Source organism: Ciconia boyciana, chromosome 2 (assembly GCF_034638445.1).
Source record: "Ciconia boyciana chromosome 2, ASM3463844v1, whole genome shotgun sequence".
Lineage (NCBI taxonomy): Eukaryota > Metazoa > Chordata > Aves > Ciconiiformes > Ciconiidae > Ciconia > Ciconia boyciana.
In genome coordinates, this window is record NC_132935.1 from 101,411,916 (window position 1) to 101,428,421 (window position 16,506).

Genomic DNA, 16,506 nt, shown 5'->3' on the forward strand with positions numbered 1-16,506 from the left:
TGCAAAAACGCCATGGTTTTGAGTTGTGTTTTTGAGCATTTAATACAACGCTGATTTGATGTAACTTTTTTCTAAAATGTCTTAATGTACAGGAGACTGTTTAAGTAGCTCATCAAAAACTGGTCAGCAGGAAAATATCATTTAAAAAGTATCATTAGGTTGAATATATGGAAAAAACAAGTTGAAGAAAGAAGATCCCCTTAGAGAAGTTTTTTGCAGGATATAGAAAAGGGCACCTGTATATCCCATATTCACTACTGTAAAGGATGTTCACTGTGCCTATGGTTCTTGCTTCAATTTTGCCTGTCACAGTATGTATGACTTGCTGGAAAACCTTCTGTAAAGGTTAGGTTGTCCTCTTCAGTCAGATCTGTGAGAGTTCCTAAACACAAGCATCTGTTCTTCACTGAAATTTTGGAGGTTTCTCCAAAACCTTTTGGTCTAATGGAGGTTTCTGAGGATGATGGGCATCAACCTGCTGAATGAATGAATCCCAGCTTCACTGTGACCTTATGAGGTGGAGGCTGGAGTTGGAAAAGGTGGCAGGTGGAGACCTTCCAAGAAAGGGTGCACGGGCTGCCTCAGTAAGCACAGCGCTACATTCATATGCTGTTTACCATCCAGACCTAAATAATTCACATCTGTCTGAGTTTATTTGTCAGAGCTATTTTACTCTTTCTTTGGGCACACACTGAACACTAACAACTACTCATGTCAGAACACTGATTAATATACATATATATGTATCTATACATACCTATAGCCAATCCCTCCAGTCCCCCTGCCCCAAATAAAGAACCCTTACCACCGCTGTTGCTTAATATTTAGTAATTATGAAGCCTCAAGATCTTGTTTATACATGCCAGCTCAGGTTTGGCGTTTTGGTCCATGTTTCTTTCAGCATGTCCATCAAGGCCTAAGTGCATCAAAAGTTCTGAAAGCAAAAAGTGACCACTGACCAGTTGCCCTCGCAATGTTGTAAACATGCATATTTTCCTGCAACCTGATAGAAGAATGCCCTGTTGGTAAATATTTTTTTTTAAACTGAAATTTGCTTGAGAAAATACAGTAGATCATGGTGAATCTACCCCAGTGCATGTAATTATTTTATGTATGAACAATGCAGTAAAGAACTAAGAAAATTCAGCTATCATTTTGAAGAGTTGGGGTATGAACTCTTATTAATAAATATGTATAACTCATAAATGTGTGTGTGTATATTTATGTACATAATCAAAACTTGTATGTAAGTATATCTGTATGAGAGAGAATAAGAGTTAATAAGAAAAATATTAAATAAATACAGAAATAGAACAACTAAATAAAGTAAAATAATACTATCTCTGTAAGGAGAGGATAAGCCTCTGCTACACTTCTATTTTTCTTAAATGATTTTTAGGTGTATACATGAATGAGACTCCTTTTCCCAAAACTGCTCAGAAGATTCTGCTCAGAGGGTGAAACATGTGAAGGGCTGAATTTGAATGTATTTGGGAGATTTTTTTTCTATGTATAAAATATGTGCAAGTGTTGCAGTTGTCCCTCAGACTCCCAGTCAAGGAGCTAATATATTAATAGCCTGGAATCCAAATTGCTCTGAAATGATTCCTGTTGGGTTAGTGTGTAAGGTCTTTCTAAACTTAAATGTGTTAGTTTTTCCAATGTTGTTTTGAAGAAAGGGGTTTTATTTTAGCTTTAGGGGAGAAGTATTGTCACAGTGAGGCTCTCTCTTCCTTCACACGTGGAGACCGTGATATAAGGAGGAACTGAAACCAAGCCCAGAATTGGTGTTCTCTGCATGAAGGCATCTCTCCTCTGAATAAAGACATCTCTTGAGGATTGTTATGCTCTACAGTGATGTATGACTGCTATGGAAACTCTCATCTGTTAAATGTATTCCCAGCCTCCTGTCTGACTTTAGTGTTGGCCTCTTGTTATTTAGTCCCACCCTGCCCTGATTCTCAGGTGGGTGTGTGGACCTGAATTTATAAACATTTTACGCTGCTGAAAAGAATAAGAAATACAAAGTTTTGCAGTGTTATTGGAAAACTGTTTTAAAAATATGTTTGTTTTCATACCTGGTGAATTTGTCTAGGCCAAGAGTTCACCCCTTTTTCGATTTTGAAACTGTACCTTTCTTTGCTTTTCTGTACATCATTCCAAATAAATTTTTACCTATAGTTATCTTTCTAACAGTAATAGTATGTACATTAGTCTGAAAACGTTGTTTTCATGCAGCCTGAGTTGTAGGAGCCTTTGGCTCGTTCCATTTTTGTTTAGACTTCTGTATAGGCTAAAATTGAACTTGGTCCTCTTTCCCAACCTGTCAAGACAGGGTCAGATCTTGGTACATTTGCTTTATGTTTCAGATAGCTAAAGGTCTCAATGTTATTTTTGATGACTCCTTTGTAGCCTTTCCCTGTCATAGAAGAGGCCAGTGTTTGATCCAAGATTAATGGTGTAATCTCTATCAACAAAGATTAGAGACCTTCTGAATGTTTTCTGTTATTTAACATAAGTATGTTCTTCAGTTGCTATTTTATGTGTTATTTTAACTTTATGTGCTTCCTAAGTTAAGTGACTGATAATTAATCCTAAAGGATCATTTATTTGGAGAAAATGGTAGTGAGAGAGAAGGAAAGATTTTTCGCTTTTAGCATTTAGAGTCATAAGTATGTATATGGGGGGAAAGAATATTCATGCCTATGTGGATACATTCATGATGAGTGCATATGTAAACACACTTAAATCTTTGCAAGCTTTCTTCTGCTTTAGCAGGATGTCAATTCAAATAAGGCATCCTAAAAATGATGTTTTAGCTCTATTCATTGTTCATTGGCTTATGTTATTTGAAGATACCTCAGTCAATACTTCAATACTCAGGATATGCTGAATAGTAGCAAGAATGACACAAATTTTCTTATCCAAATTGATACAAGCTATTCTGATGAATGCTAGAGCACTTGAATATTTGAGATGGATTATCTTCTTTCTTTTATTTGAAAAACAAAGCTCTAACTTCACAAGAAAAATAACTATGCTAGTAATTCTGTACTATAGGTCATGTTTTACAGGATTAGAGTTCATATATGTGCTTCTGCAGATAATTCTGGGATTCGATTCTGTAAATGCATTTAGATATCAGTAGGTTGTGAACATACAGAAAGGTATGGTTCTTGAAGAAAATTATATGCTTATCTGAATGGAGGCAGTTATTCGTTGCATGAATATCTTTTGTCTGAAAATTGCTGAACTATAATTATACCATAACACAGATATGATCTAAACTAGAAATATACATGTTTATTTCCAAATTAGCTACGTTGACTTTTCTCTTTAGTCAAGATTCATGTTTTATAAATTCTGATTTGTCTCTTTTGTAGTACTAATTCACAGTAGAGCTGAAACAGGGATTTTTGTTTTGTTAGCGAAATCTGCTTTTGTTGACCACTTAATTCATTTAAAAAGCACCTTTATGCATTTTGGTGATCTTTTTGCCTTTGTGTAGGCCAGATCTTTCCGAGGAGTATGCATTTCTGGGAGTAGCAACCATTTTTCTTAACTTTGTTTTTCATGATGTGCAAACGAGTGGCATCTCTGCTGGTGAATGAAAGAACTGTTCATTCTTCCTTTGGAAAAAAAAAAAGTACAATGGAAATGCTCGTGTGTGGTTTTGGTTTTGTTTTGTTTTTTTTCTAAAACACAAACCAACAAACAATGAACAAACAAAAAACCCCTTCCAAGAATGTAATTGTTTTAAATGTTGAGTATAACGTCATTTTGCAAATAGTCAACTTATTGATAATGGCTAAGTTTGGTCTTTTTTTATATCATATAAAGTAGGAGTTGACAGGTTGGCTAATTCTTAACATAGGTTTGTATCTTTCTGTTTTCTAGACAGCTCTGCTGAAGCAGATTTATGGTTGCTGAACAGTTGTACAGTAAAAAATCCTGCTGAGGACCACTTCAGAAACTCAATCAGGTAAGTTGGTTCCCTAAAAAGGTACTTAATTATCAATGATTACTGCATGCTTTAATTTTAAAAGCTTCGTATTTTCAATCTAGAAGTAATTTTGTGTTTTAGAGCAAGAAGTGTGCTGAGTTTGAGTGTTACAATGGTGAATTCTCTACAATGGACTTGTAAGGTGCAGTGTATTTTTTTTTTTAATTAGCTATAACTTGCAAGTGATTATCTGTACACTTATTTAGGAGAACTGGTGACCTGTTTAGATAGGGGCTTCTATATAACTTTTCAAGACAATATTGTAATATTCTTCTGAAGAGTTGAATATTTGTTTTTTTCAAAAGTGTGAATTGTTAGGCTGTTTCTTTTTTCCTCTACTTAAATTTTACATAATCAAGCCCTTCTAATTAAAAGGGTATCAGGTACGTACTTAAAACTAACTGTTTCGCTATACATTTTCTTAAAAGACGAGCTGATTAGCCTATAATAAAGTCTTGTGAAGAATGTGTTTTATTTCTCTGTAAGATTTTGGTGATGTTGAAAAATATGACTTGGTAGTGACTTCTGCCTCTGACTTCTGCAAAAGTATAGTTGTGATGAGAGTAGCTGGAAAACCTGTACACTTACAGCTGTCACTGCTCAGTATAAATAAATGTTGTGGTATTTTTCTTGTAGATTGTCCCTTAAGTAAATAAGTGTGGCTATTTATGCAGTCATTTGTTTAGTGTGGCGCACTGTGGATGGACTGTTTGAAATCCATTTTGGTTAGAAAAACGTAGTTCTTGGTAAGCAGTTGGCATGCTCAGGAAGGTAGAGAGGAGAGAGAAGCTGGATATAAATTATCTGCTTGCAGTGCTGGAGTTTACTGATGGCGTCCCTGGGGCTGTAACCTGGATCAGAAACCATTTGCCCACAGTAGGTGGCACAGCAGAAGCTTCCTCCACCGCTCAGAGGGCTTTACTTCCTGTGTGCTGGTGTTGCACTTGGTTGAGAGACTGTTTTTTTGGCTTTTTTTACTGTTGCCAAAAAAAACCCAACCCAAAAAACCCAAACAAAAACAAAAAAAACCCCCAACCAAACAAAAAAATCAAAAAACCAAAACAACCCCAACGAAAAAAAGACAAACAAAAAACCAAACAAAAAATCCAAAACAAACAAAAAAAACCCCCCAACTTTTCCCAGAATACTTCCAGTTAGTGTGTGTTGGCCAACAGAACTGATGACAAGATCTTTTCCAGTTCAGTTGTGGCCATCTTTCTATTTTACTAATCCTATGCCAGAATTGATGTGGTATGGTGTGTGTCCTTTAACCAGTAGAATAGGGTTGGTTAAGAAAGAGGATCTAACTAAAAGCAAAAGACCAAAAATATTTATTTGAACTTCATGTTTCTGTTGCCACTCCTATTAATGAGCCTGATATTATTTGTAGCCTGGGTTTATTCCTCTTTTTCCTTACTTCTCCCTATACTCTTTCTGTTCTGACACACAGATACTCTGGTTGTTCTCCATTTCTTCTCTTTGCTGAGAGTCACTCCTTTCCTGTAGCATGCATTGTTCATTCTCTACTCTCAGATCTTGGCAGTTCCTAGTTATGGAGAAGGACAACTCTTGTTGTTGTTTCTGACCATTTTTTATAATGTTCGTTAAACGTAGGGGAGAGAACTATAAATGGGTGCTCTTTCATGGGACTTGGAACTGAAAGATTAAACATCCTCCATCTCAGGAAAGAGCAACTACTGCTATATTTGGGCTTTACAATAGTGAGGAAAGCTTGTATCTCTAAAGAACACAACTTCTCCCAAATATGTCTTAATTTGTTACAGCAACAAACCCAATGCATGAAGTTTTGAAGTGATACAAAACTAACTGCCATTATATCCTATCATAACAGCTTGTTGGTAGCTATGGAGATCTTTGTTTTTCTCAGTTGAGTAACAAATTAAACATTTAGTATGTGGATTGTCAAAGCAAACATACTTTGAGTGGAAAAATTAATACTCAGCAGAGTAAGGTTCTTCTTTCAAATTAAAAAAAATTCAGGCTGAAAGTGTTATGTAGCATTATGCATGTCACGTGGGAGAAGTATTTCAGTTTTGTTTATTCTCTGCCCTCTGCAACAGTTTTTGCTATGTAACTTTCCTTGCATATATGACTTTAAAATGCATTGATTCCAACCAGTGGTAGTGTGTTCATGCTGGTGGTTGAAGAATGACTGTCTGAGCAGCTGATCCCTCACTAATACCGTGTGTCAAAAGCTGTGTCAGAACCCAACAAGTCCTGTAGGCTCAACCTTTTTTGATCTGATGTTCTTTTAAAAACAAAACCAAACCACTCCCAAACTCTCTGAACCTTTGCATTGGATGTGCAGATGTGTATAGCTGATACAAGCCAACTGTCAGTATAATCTCTGTGCCTTTTTGTATAGCTCTTAAAAGTAGTCTGCTGCTCTTCACTATCAATAAAGTTGAAGCTGCTGAGCTGGAGTGCTGATATAGAGGGCAAAGAGTTGCTTAAAAACCGTTAGCTTATGGATGGGAATTAAGAGCTTGTCCTGTGCAGATTTTATTCTCAGTTGGTTAATCATAAAATAAGATTAAAGGCAGAGGTAGGCAATAGTAATAAAGAATTCCCAGTATGATTAAGTAGGTGGAGTTTAAAAAAAACCAACAAACTAGTATTCTTAAAAAAATACGAAGGTTAATTCAACAGAAAGTAGGAAATAAAGAGAATAAACTAAAGCAGATAGCTTCCATCAAGCAAGTTTATGAAGACTAAGATGCAAATAGCTAGGAAAGGAAAAAGAATCCCTTGAACAAGTAAAAAGAAGCAAAAGAAGGAATAAACTAACATTAAGAAGTGAGGCAAAGAATACCACAGAGAAACAGTCCCCATTCGGTATAGGGGGGCTTAGTTATATTGCAGTAAGTCTGCTCTTCTGTTTTAGTACTTTGCTAAATGTCACGGAACATGCATTATCCCCAGCCCTAGCTTCCCAAAATTCACAAGAGCATGTAACCCCATGGCTGAAAACACTTCTGATGAAAGATTTGCTAGTAGCTGGTTTTGGCAGGATCCTACCTTAGGATAGGAGGAGCAGGAGATAGTCTGTTGTTTAAATGGCTCCAATTTGCAGCTGTTATGAAATGAGAACGTGTGCTTCTTGGAAGGGGGAAGCGAGAGCATGGAGTACAGAGGGGAGAGGGAGACAAGGGCACAGGAGCTAGTGTGGCTGTATGGTATTACTTGTGCAAGCAAGTCGGTAAGCAATCACTTATCACACGGTATATGTAGAGGTGAACAAATTATGTCTGTTTGTCTATCCCTACGTTATAACAGTGTAGTATAGATAGTACTGCATACACAGAGCCACAGAATGGCCGAGGCTGTTGGAGACCTCTGGAGATTGTCTTGTTCAGCCCTGCTCAAAGCAGGGACATCTAGAGCAGGTGGCTGAGGGCTGTGTGCAGGCAGGTTTTGAGTATCTTCAAGAGACTCCACAAATGCTCTGGGCCACCTGTTCCAGTGTTTGACCATCCTTATAGTAAAAAAGGGTTGTCTTAGGTTTAAACATCGTATCTTGTATTGCAATTTGTTGCCTTTTGTCCTGTCACTGGGCACCACTGAAAAGAGCCTGGCTCTGTCCTTTCCCTTCAGGTATTTATACACATTGATGAGATCCCCCTGAGCCTTCTCCTCTCCAGGCTGAACAGTCCCAGCTCTCTCAGCCTCTGCTTGTATGTTGGATGCTCCAAACCTTTGATTACCTTTGTGGCCCTTCCCTGGACCCCTTCCAGTTTGTCCCTGTCTCACCTGTACTGGGGAGTCCAGAACTGGACCCAGTGCTCCAGACGTGGCTCTTACCAGGGCTGAGCGCAGAGGAAGGATCACCTCCCTCCATCTGTTGGTGATGCAATGCCTAATGCAGCCCAGGAGGTTGTGGTGGTCTTTGCCGCAAGGGCATATTGCTGGCTCGTGGTCAACTTGGTGTCCACCAGGACCCCCAGGGCCTTTCCTGCCAAGCTGCTGTCCGGGGCTATTCTTTCCCGAGGGCAGACTTTGCACTATCCATTTGTTGAACTTCATGAGACTTACACATTACATTAGTTTAAGAAAATCTCATTTTCATTAAATTTGATATTAAAATAAACTCTATGAAGAAAATAATTAATTTGGGTTAACCCAGTGTTTATTGTGAGTGATCTACTTGTCTGTGTAAAGATGTGATGATTCTTGGGTATGTTGTTTTAGAACATACCCATTCTTGGGTATGTTGTTCAGGCATTTAGAAATACATTCCTACAATTAATTTATCTTCTGAAAGAAAAATAAGTGCTTTTTTCTGTCAAGGGCCCGTAGTTTGGTTGGTGATGGATATACCTATTGTGCTTTACCTGCAGTAGTTGCTGGGCATTCCTGGGAATCAGCAGCTTTTGGAAAGATCCAGGAGTGTTGAATCTCTGACCACTTTCTTTTCTAGATGTATTGAACTCTTGCTAAAGTGGTGGGTTCCCCTGGCAGGGGAAGCATGCCACTGGAAATACCTGTCTACCCTGGCCTGTTCTTACAGTCTTCAGTATCTGTGAATGGCTGCAATTCCAGATAGGGTGTTAGTTTATTTATCCTTGATCTTGTGCTTTTTAATTGGCCTGTGTACACTGATTTAAGCAGAAGGATTTTTGAATTTTAAGTTACAGTTCAGAAAACCCTGGCAAACCTAAAACACAACCATTAGTATCTTTGCTATACTATTTATACAGAAAGTGCCCCTGAAAACACATTGTTCAAGGTGTCATGCTGAACAAAATTACTGTGATGTTTTTGAAGTACCTCATATAGTACCTCAAATACAGTTTTTTTTGAATTAAGTGCGTCAAGGTGGGTTGGATTCAAGGACCTCTACCTTACCTGGAGGTAGTTTTTGTCTGCTTCTCCAACTGGTTCTGTTAGTGCTGGGTTTTTTTATCCTGTAGTTCAGTTCAGGAGAAGTTAAAGGTATTTTATGGAATGGGATATGTTTTTCCCTTTCACATTATTTCTTTTAATAGTGGCAGGTATTTTCTTTCTCCGGTTACTAGTCAGATACAATATAGCAGGATTCCACTGGAGAATGCATTCCTGTGCTAAAGGCAGCAAAGTGTTTGGGATGCTTTCTTGAGAGTTTGTTCTTGTAGGACAGCTGTGCCTCAAACTCCTCACCCTGTCCTGTGACCTGAGCTGGCTTTACCCTTGAGATGGACAGAGCTAGGATATTGCTCTGTTTTGAAGTCCTGTAGGGTAGTATGTAATAACATTAAATTGCCTTAAACTTCTTAAATACTTTCTTATAACGTTTTGTGAAGTTGACTTTATTTTGCCTTAGAATTTAGAATGAAATAATACTTTTTTAAAGGTAGCCTATAACCTATATTTAAAAGTCAGTCACATCCTTTTTTTGCTGATAATGTTTCAGTATGATATCTTTGCTCTGGACCTGATCGTCTGTCAGTGTGACCGACTTACATGAGTTAAGTGTATATGTATATAGGTGTTTTATAAACAGTATAAATATTAATGATATTTTACTTACTCTTTATTATCCTTCCAGAGAGATGTCACTGTATTTATTTATTTTTGGGGATGTTGGGTAGTTCTATGATGGTTTGTTTCAGTGTCTCTCCTTAGTGTGTGTGTGTTGGTGGTTGGTTTTTTTTTTAATGGTAGAAGGTTGTCAGCTAACATTTTCCGTTGTTTATTTTATTCAAAAGTAGCTTTCTTAAAACTTAGCTGTTAGCAGCAGCAAGAATAAGCATTCAATAAGTAAGTTGCTAACCTTAACTTCTGTAAGCCACAGTAAATCTGTTAAGGCTGTTTGATGAAGAGAATTAAACATAAGAGCATGTTCTAGAGGAGCTCGCACTTTGCTCTTTGGTCTCACACTTCATTGACTTCTGTGTGCTCTGATACTCCTTTTTTACTGTTACGTCTCAGATGTGTAACCCAGTTTTCTTAATGACCTCTGAAAATTCAGAGACTGTTGTGTGTTTCTAGCTAGCCATCTTCCCCCTTGCTTGATCCTCTCCTGAATGCTGTTTTAAGTTACTCATGTGTTCAGGGACTCTGGCTTTTCCAAAGGAGTTCTCTTGCTGGTTCAAGTATTATGGATATGATTCTGGAGGCTCTCTTATCGAAATAGCCAGAATGATGTAATTTGGGAAGTATGATGTGGTTACGCTGTTGAGGTGTTCATGGCTTGTCTCATGGTATGGAATAAGTTTGACCACTATAATCTTCTTTGTTGCTATATATAATTAATATATAACATTAACACATATTCTTTTACGTATACGTTGCTGCATTCACTTTAAGGCATGCTCCAGGGTGTATTCAGCCCTTTTGTTTCTGATAGCTATGCATTGTGACAAAAATGTGAGGGCTTTTAGCACTGAAGTAGCACTGTGTGGCTTCCAGTTCTGTCCTTGCTTCAGTTTTCACCAGTTCATAAATAAACACTATGTGTGGGATCTCACTTTTATGCTAGAAGGAGCATCAAAAACTGCAGAATTTGTTGAAATAGTAGTTTAACAGGACTTTGATCTTAGACCATGCAAATTGTTTAAGGCTCTCAGGTCCAAGTGGACTAAGTTGAAGAGTAAAAGGCATGACTACCTCTGGATGCTACAGAATTTCTGTTCACCAAATGCAAATCTGTTTATGTTAAGTACAGAAGGAGGTTATTCTTTAAGAAATACAAAAGCTTGTTGAGAGATAAGAGATAAGAATAACTTTCTGCTGCTTGTCATCTTTGCAAGTGAAAATGACCCTGGAAGAAGGTTTTTTTATTTCTTTGTTAACATTTGTGAATGTAATTTATATGATGCACTTTGCAAATTGAGCAAAACCAAAAATTGCACACTGAATTAGAACCGTGTTACCACTTGCTTTAAAGCAGCATTAAGGCTTTTGCTTTTACCAATATATTTCCAGTGTAAAAATAGACTCTGATTTACAGTTGTTTATACTGCTCATACACTAAAGTTTAAGCTGTGAAGTACCTCTAGAAGAGGAAACATAAGTATTTCAAAGCTCTTTATTGTATAGATCCTGTTAGCATAAGAAGATCACTTCCACTGTGTTTCTGAGACGAGTATCATAGCCTTGCTGTTTATTGCATTTTACAGAAATAGTGTGTTGCCATGACTTTCAGTGTTTTGTGTTGGAGTACTTAAGGTAACAGGACAGCTCCAAGAACTGTAGCTAGGAGTACTGCTATTTTCTGCTCTTCTTGTATTGAAGAAATCTGGGGATGAGCTGGATTCTCTGAAGCAAAAATGCCTGTGGAACAAGCTTCATTGGCTGGGAGGAAACTTGGCACTTGCGTTTTTTAAAGAGAAGTTGCCAATAATATTCCTTCTTGCTCCGATCCTCTAAATTAGTCCAGATAATGTTGATGAAAATCTTATTTTGCCATGATGAAAGCTCACATGCTCACAGATTGAGAAAATGCTTGCATTCAGGATATATGGTGTATTTGCTGTGCAAGAGAAACATCTTCCCCAGATAATAGGAGTTACTTAGTTTTGAAGGGAAGCTATGAATCTATTAACTAGAGTTTTAAATCACAGTTCTTTTCTAAGAACGACTGGAGCAGCTTATGTAACTAACTGCTGCACTCTGGCTTCATCAAAGCCTTGATTGGGATAGATTTATGCACAATGCTTACGTTTTTACAGTCATGGGAGATCTGTAAAGATCTCAGCAATCATACACCGTTAGCCAAAATTAGTTTTAAAATTAGTTTTGTAGCATAACATAGCTCATTCTGTTTAATAAAGAAATAAATAAATTTTTTAGAAAACACTCTAATCTATGATATAAAGTGTACAAATTAACTAGTTGAAAACACTGAATACTTCTCTTGTGTTCGGATGATTTTTTTTTTTTGGTTCAGCATTTTTCTGGCAAAAATGTCTAGAAGGGTTTTCTACTTCAGCATTCGAGATTTCATTTTTCATATAGCTATGCTTATCTGTATTACAAAACACTTAATTTTATTTTTATGTTCATTTTACTAGTTAACATTTCTCAGCTTGAGTAATACCAGTTTCACTGTTATGTAGTTGGTTAAGCTTTACCATGGACCATAGCATTGTGCTCTCTGGCTTCCAAATGCTGCAGAAGTATTTTATATGCTTAGATAGAACTGGAAGTCTTCATTTAAAAACTTAGTGATCTGGTAAGTTTTTTGTCGTCTTTTTAAACTTACTGAATATTGTCATCCATGCTTTTATTGTCGTAGGTTGATAGAAGACATAGCTGTTGGTGAAGGATTCTGTGATTTAAATGATGTTTGTTAGTGGAAGGTTTTTTGCTGCATTTTAGTGCATTCCTTTTCTTGCACCCATCTCTTCTGTAAAAGAGAATGTTAAAAGCTGCTTGACATGATGCTATAAAATGCAGAGAAAAACCAGACCATGTAGAACTGTTTTCCATTGTGTAGTGTTTAGAAGATAAAAGGATTATGGACTGCTTGTGATTACTTGTGTTGCATGGCTGCATTTCGCAGAGATTTGTAAAAGCCTGTGTTACAAACTTGTGTGTACTTTAGTTCAATATTCAACAAGGTAAAAAAAATAGTACAAGAACAGGGCCTGTTAAAATCAACTTTTAAACATCATTCTGGAAATCTTTTTGACTTTAATACGAACACATTTGGGACTGTTTGAAGTACTCCATGAATTGATGCTTTGAGAGGTTAGCTAGTGCAGTGGCTTTAGTTCTACACTGCTTATTAAGAAGCCTCGGATGCTTTAGGGGGCTAATTAGGTTTTAGATACTCTTTAAGCCTTGAGCCAGATCATAAGGGACTGATGTATATTTGATTGCCATTTTAAAGAAGAAAATATTACCAGGGCATGAGAGGCCAACTCTGTTTTATGACTTTATATATCTATATTTGAAGTTTTTGATTGGGCTGTAGTTACAGGTCCCCAGCTGTGTAGGTTCCTGGAGCACTGGTGCGTTACAAGCAGTGTTTACGTACATTTGAAACAATGTATGTAAACAATGAACAAACTGAAAATCAGTTAATTGGTAAAGTTCATTGGTAAAAGTTCATTGGTAAACATACAAGACAGTTTTCTTTGCAAACAAATGCAAACCTATTGCACTTCAGTGATAGGGGTAAACAAGGAAAGCTTCTGATTTGGGAAGTACAGCTCCCCTGGTAGTTTATGGAGTGACACTTCCACCTTTCTCCTCATCACCCAAAATGGGGATACAGCTATACTCAGTCTTTTTTCAGCATTTTAGAACAAGAACTGGCATACATGTATAACCATCTGAAACCTGTTATAAGAATATGAGCAACACTAAAAAGGGATTTAATTATCTTTAGACTGCATTGCTGATGTTATCTTTAGCTGAAAGACAAAACAGTTCTTTTTCCCCCTCCTCTCAGACTTGGGCAAATTGCATAATTTTAGGAAACCTCTCCAATGAAACAGATACGCTAAAATTAGCAAAAGTAAGCATCAGGCTTTCTCAGTCTTTCTCATGCTGTTCTGTCTTACGCTTGCTTCAGGGGTGTGACATTCCTGTTGGGCTCTTGGTGCTGGCTGCCCTCTCTTTGCCCAGACCAGGGTCAGATACCATAGAAATGATCAAGAAGATGGAGGCACCATTTTGGGCTAGAAGTTTCAGGTTTGTTTTGTTACTTAATCAAAGGCTTTAAAGAAGAGGCTTTGTGAGGGATGGGATAAACTTGGACAAAACTATGCTTGGTCTCACATTATAGGCATTTGCATGAAAAGCATGTTAAAACCTATTTGAAAATGTCTCACCTATTTTAGCAGGCTGAGGACAATGATTTCCCTTCATCAAAGGAGGCCTCATTCTGAATACAGTAGTGCTAAACTTCTAACACATTGGTTAAAGTTCTTCCCTTGATTAAACTCACACTTCAGACTAGCAAGTTAACCTCTAGTTTATCCTGACTAGTCAGAGTTTTCTGTTTGTTTGAGGTTCAAAAAATGGGCTACTAAATAAAGATTTAAAAAATCTAGTTTGAGTTATGGTGTGGAAAAGAGTAAAATCCACCTCTGCATATATGAATTTAAGGAATGTGAATGGTGGAGTGGAATTGGAATATTAACAATTTGTAATTCAGCATGGCTGCGGGTGGAAAAGGCTCCTACTGAATTTGCGCAAGCAAAGAGCTGGCGATGATTCATTAAAAGCTTGTGGTTCACACGGTGGTGAGATAGTGGATGACTTACTGGAAACGGAAGCAGTCTGAGACATTGTAGTATGCTTTTTTATGACTTCAAACAGTAGGCTAGGTGTACGTTATTTTCCTTGGAAAAATACCTGTCACTTGTCCAAGCAGACTGTGACCAGTAGTGGACTACTTTAGCTGAACTTTCTGGATTGCAATTAGTTTGGGGGTGTGTGGTTGGGGTTCTTGGTGCGTCTGCCACCTAACATTCATCTCCCTTCTGTTGGGGGATTTCTTTATTTTTTCTCATGGGAGGTAACCGAATTAATTGCTCCAGCACTAAAAAGTGCGCAAGAGACTAAAACATTTTAGATTTGCCTCAAAGATGTAGTAGCATGACTGAGAGAGGACATAATATTACTTGAGGTCCATGGAAATGAGGTGGAACAGGAGCAGGACAGAGCTCTGATTGGTTTGGTTTGCTTTGTCTGCATACAGAAAGTACAGTCATAAGAGGTGCTAAAGGCTTTGGCATGTTTTGTTTTTTTTTCTTGCTTTTCTGAGCGTGTGTCTAGTAATCAGAATATTTTCAACAAGTTGCTGAAGAAGAGAACAGCACACTGATTCTGCTTCCCTTTTAAAAAGGATTTTTGGTTCCAGCAAGGCTAACTTTTTACTTTTCAATGGGACAGGTGTTGGGCTAAGTAGAAAATAAAACTTTCCACACTAAGTGATCATTACTGTTTTAAAAGTTTCATTATGAAAGTCGTAGTAAGAAGTGGAGATTGAGAGTTCTCTTTAAGATGAGGAAAAAGAGAGATTTTGCCCACATGTATATTAAAAAATGTATATGATGAATATTAGAGTGATAAAAGGGTATGGTTCAGTAGTATGAAGAGGTGCTCTTGTTAGCTGGTTTTAAGATGGATTATATCAGCTTTACAGAATCAGTGTTTTGCATATTATATGACCCCCTACCTTAACAGGTGTTTTGTTTTACAATTTCAGGGCAGATGAATTGAGCAGAAAAGGTTAATACCTTGAGTGCTGGAAGCAGGTGGTTGATAGCTTTGAATATTTATCTAATTAACTGCATGTTGGCTGTTGTCCTAGCAGGCCTGACTTTTCCTAGGGAGGGAGCATAGGAAAGCATGCAGAAACTTGCTGTAGCAGGATTAATGCGGAAGTCAACATGATCTAAACTTGTCCTTGCTGACAAGTGTGGTTTTTATTTGTTTTTGGTTCAAAAGACTATCTACTAATACTTAACGTGTGTTTGTCCTAAAACAGAGAATGCTTGCTTGTCTGGGTGAGCTTGAGTGGACAAAGCATCCTCTCTCATACTTCTGAAAGGGTGTCGTCACGTGGTTATGTTAGACGCTAACTCCGGAAGGGCAAAAACAATGTTGGGAATTTTTGTGTTTTGTCTGTATTCAACAAAGCTCCTGCTTTTTACACTGAGTTTTGTTGTAATTTGTGTCTCTTTGTCTAATGCACATCTGTAAAGACTGTGATGGTAATACTGAGTTTTTATTTTGGTATATTTAGTCAAGGCAAGTTGGGATATTGCCAGTGCAATACAGCAGTTCACATTTGGCATTGACTACCTCAGCTGCTATCTTGACTCTTGGTGCCCTGCTCTTGTGAGGGACATGAACATGGACAACTATTTATTTTGAATTTAACTTTTTGGCCAACATTTCCTCTTACTTAGAAACTTTTTAAACTTCTGTGGAGAAACAGCAGAAGCACAGGCCAACAGCAAGAAACAGTTGACCACAGAATTGTTTCACTCCAAGTATGTGTTTGAATTTGAAACTTTCCTAAGAGGTAATGTCTGATAACTGCTTTTAACAGGATAAATAATCAACTTTTTTCATTGGTTTTACAGCTCACAGCACAATGGAAACTGACCCTCGTTAGTGCCTCCAGCTACCAACATAACACAAATACTAACCAACAAACTGTATATACATTTTCTGCAAATAGGAAAAAGTCTATTGTTTTTCTTGGATGTATTGTAGTTTATCAGCATGATCTCAAGGGAAATTTAGTAGTGAAGATGCAGAGGCTCATTTGTTACAGAAGGCCAATGTTAAATAAAATTGTCTGAAATATAGCAAAACTCATTGTAGAAGCAATTTGTGAATACCTCTTATCATAGTGGGAAGCATGGATTTTTCTCATAAAAATTTAATATGCCTCCAGTTTTTATTTTCTCTTTCCCCGTGCTTTTTTCATGAAAACGATACTCTTAAAGTAGCCCATTTCTGTAATAGACTTCTAGTTTGTATGCATTTGCCTTATACCAGTCATCAAATAAGAAGTTTTTCTCTGTGGAGATATTGAT

At 37.3% G+C, this 16,506-nt stretch overlaps 1 protein-coding gene across 2 annotated transcripts in view; it reads left to right on the forward strand.

Moving 5' to 3' along the window:
* Window positions 1-16,506, forward strand: part of CDKAL1 (CDKAL1 threonylcarbamoyladenosine tRNA methylthiotransferase) — a 432,576-nt gene that overhangs the window by 66,865 nt on the left and 349,205 nt on the right. For both annotated transcript variants that reach the window (XM_072853370.1, XM_072853371.1), the window contains exon 5: window positions 3,898-3,982. In XM_072853370.1, coding sequence (XP_072709471.1) covers window positions 3,898-3,982 — 85 coding nt within the window. The remainder of the gene's footprint in view (window positions 1-3,897; window positions 3,983-16,506) is intronic.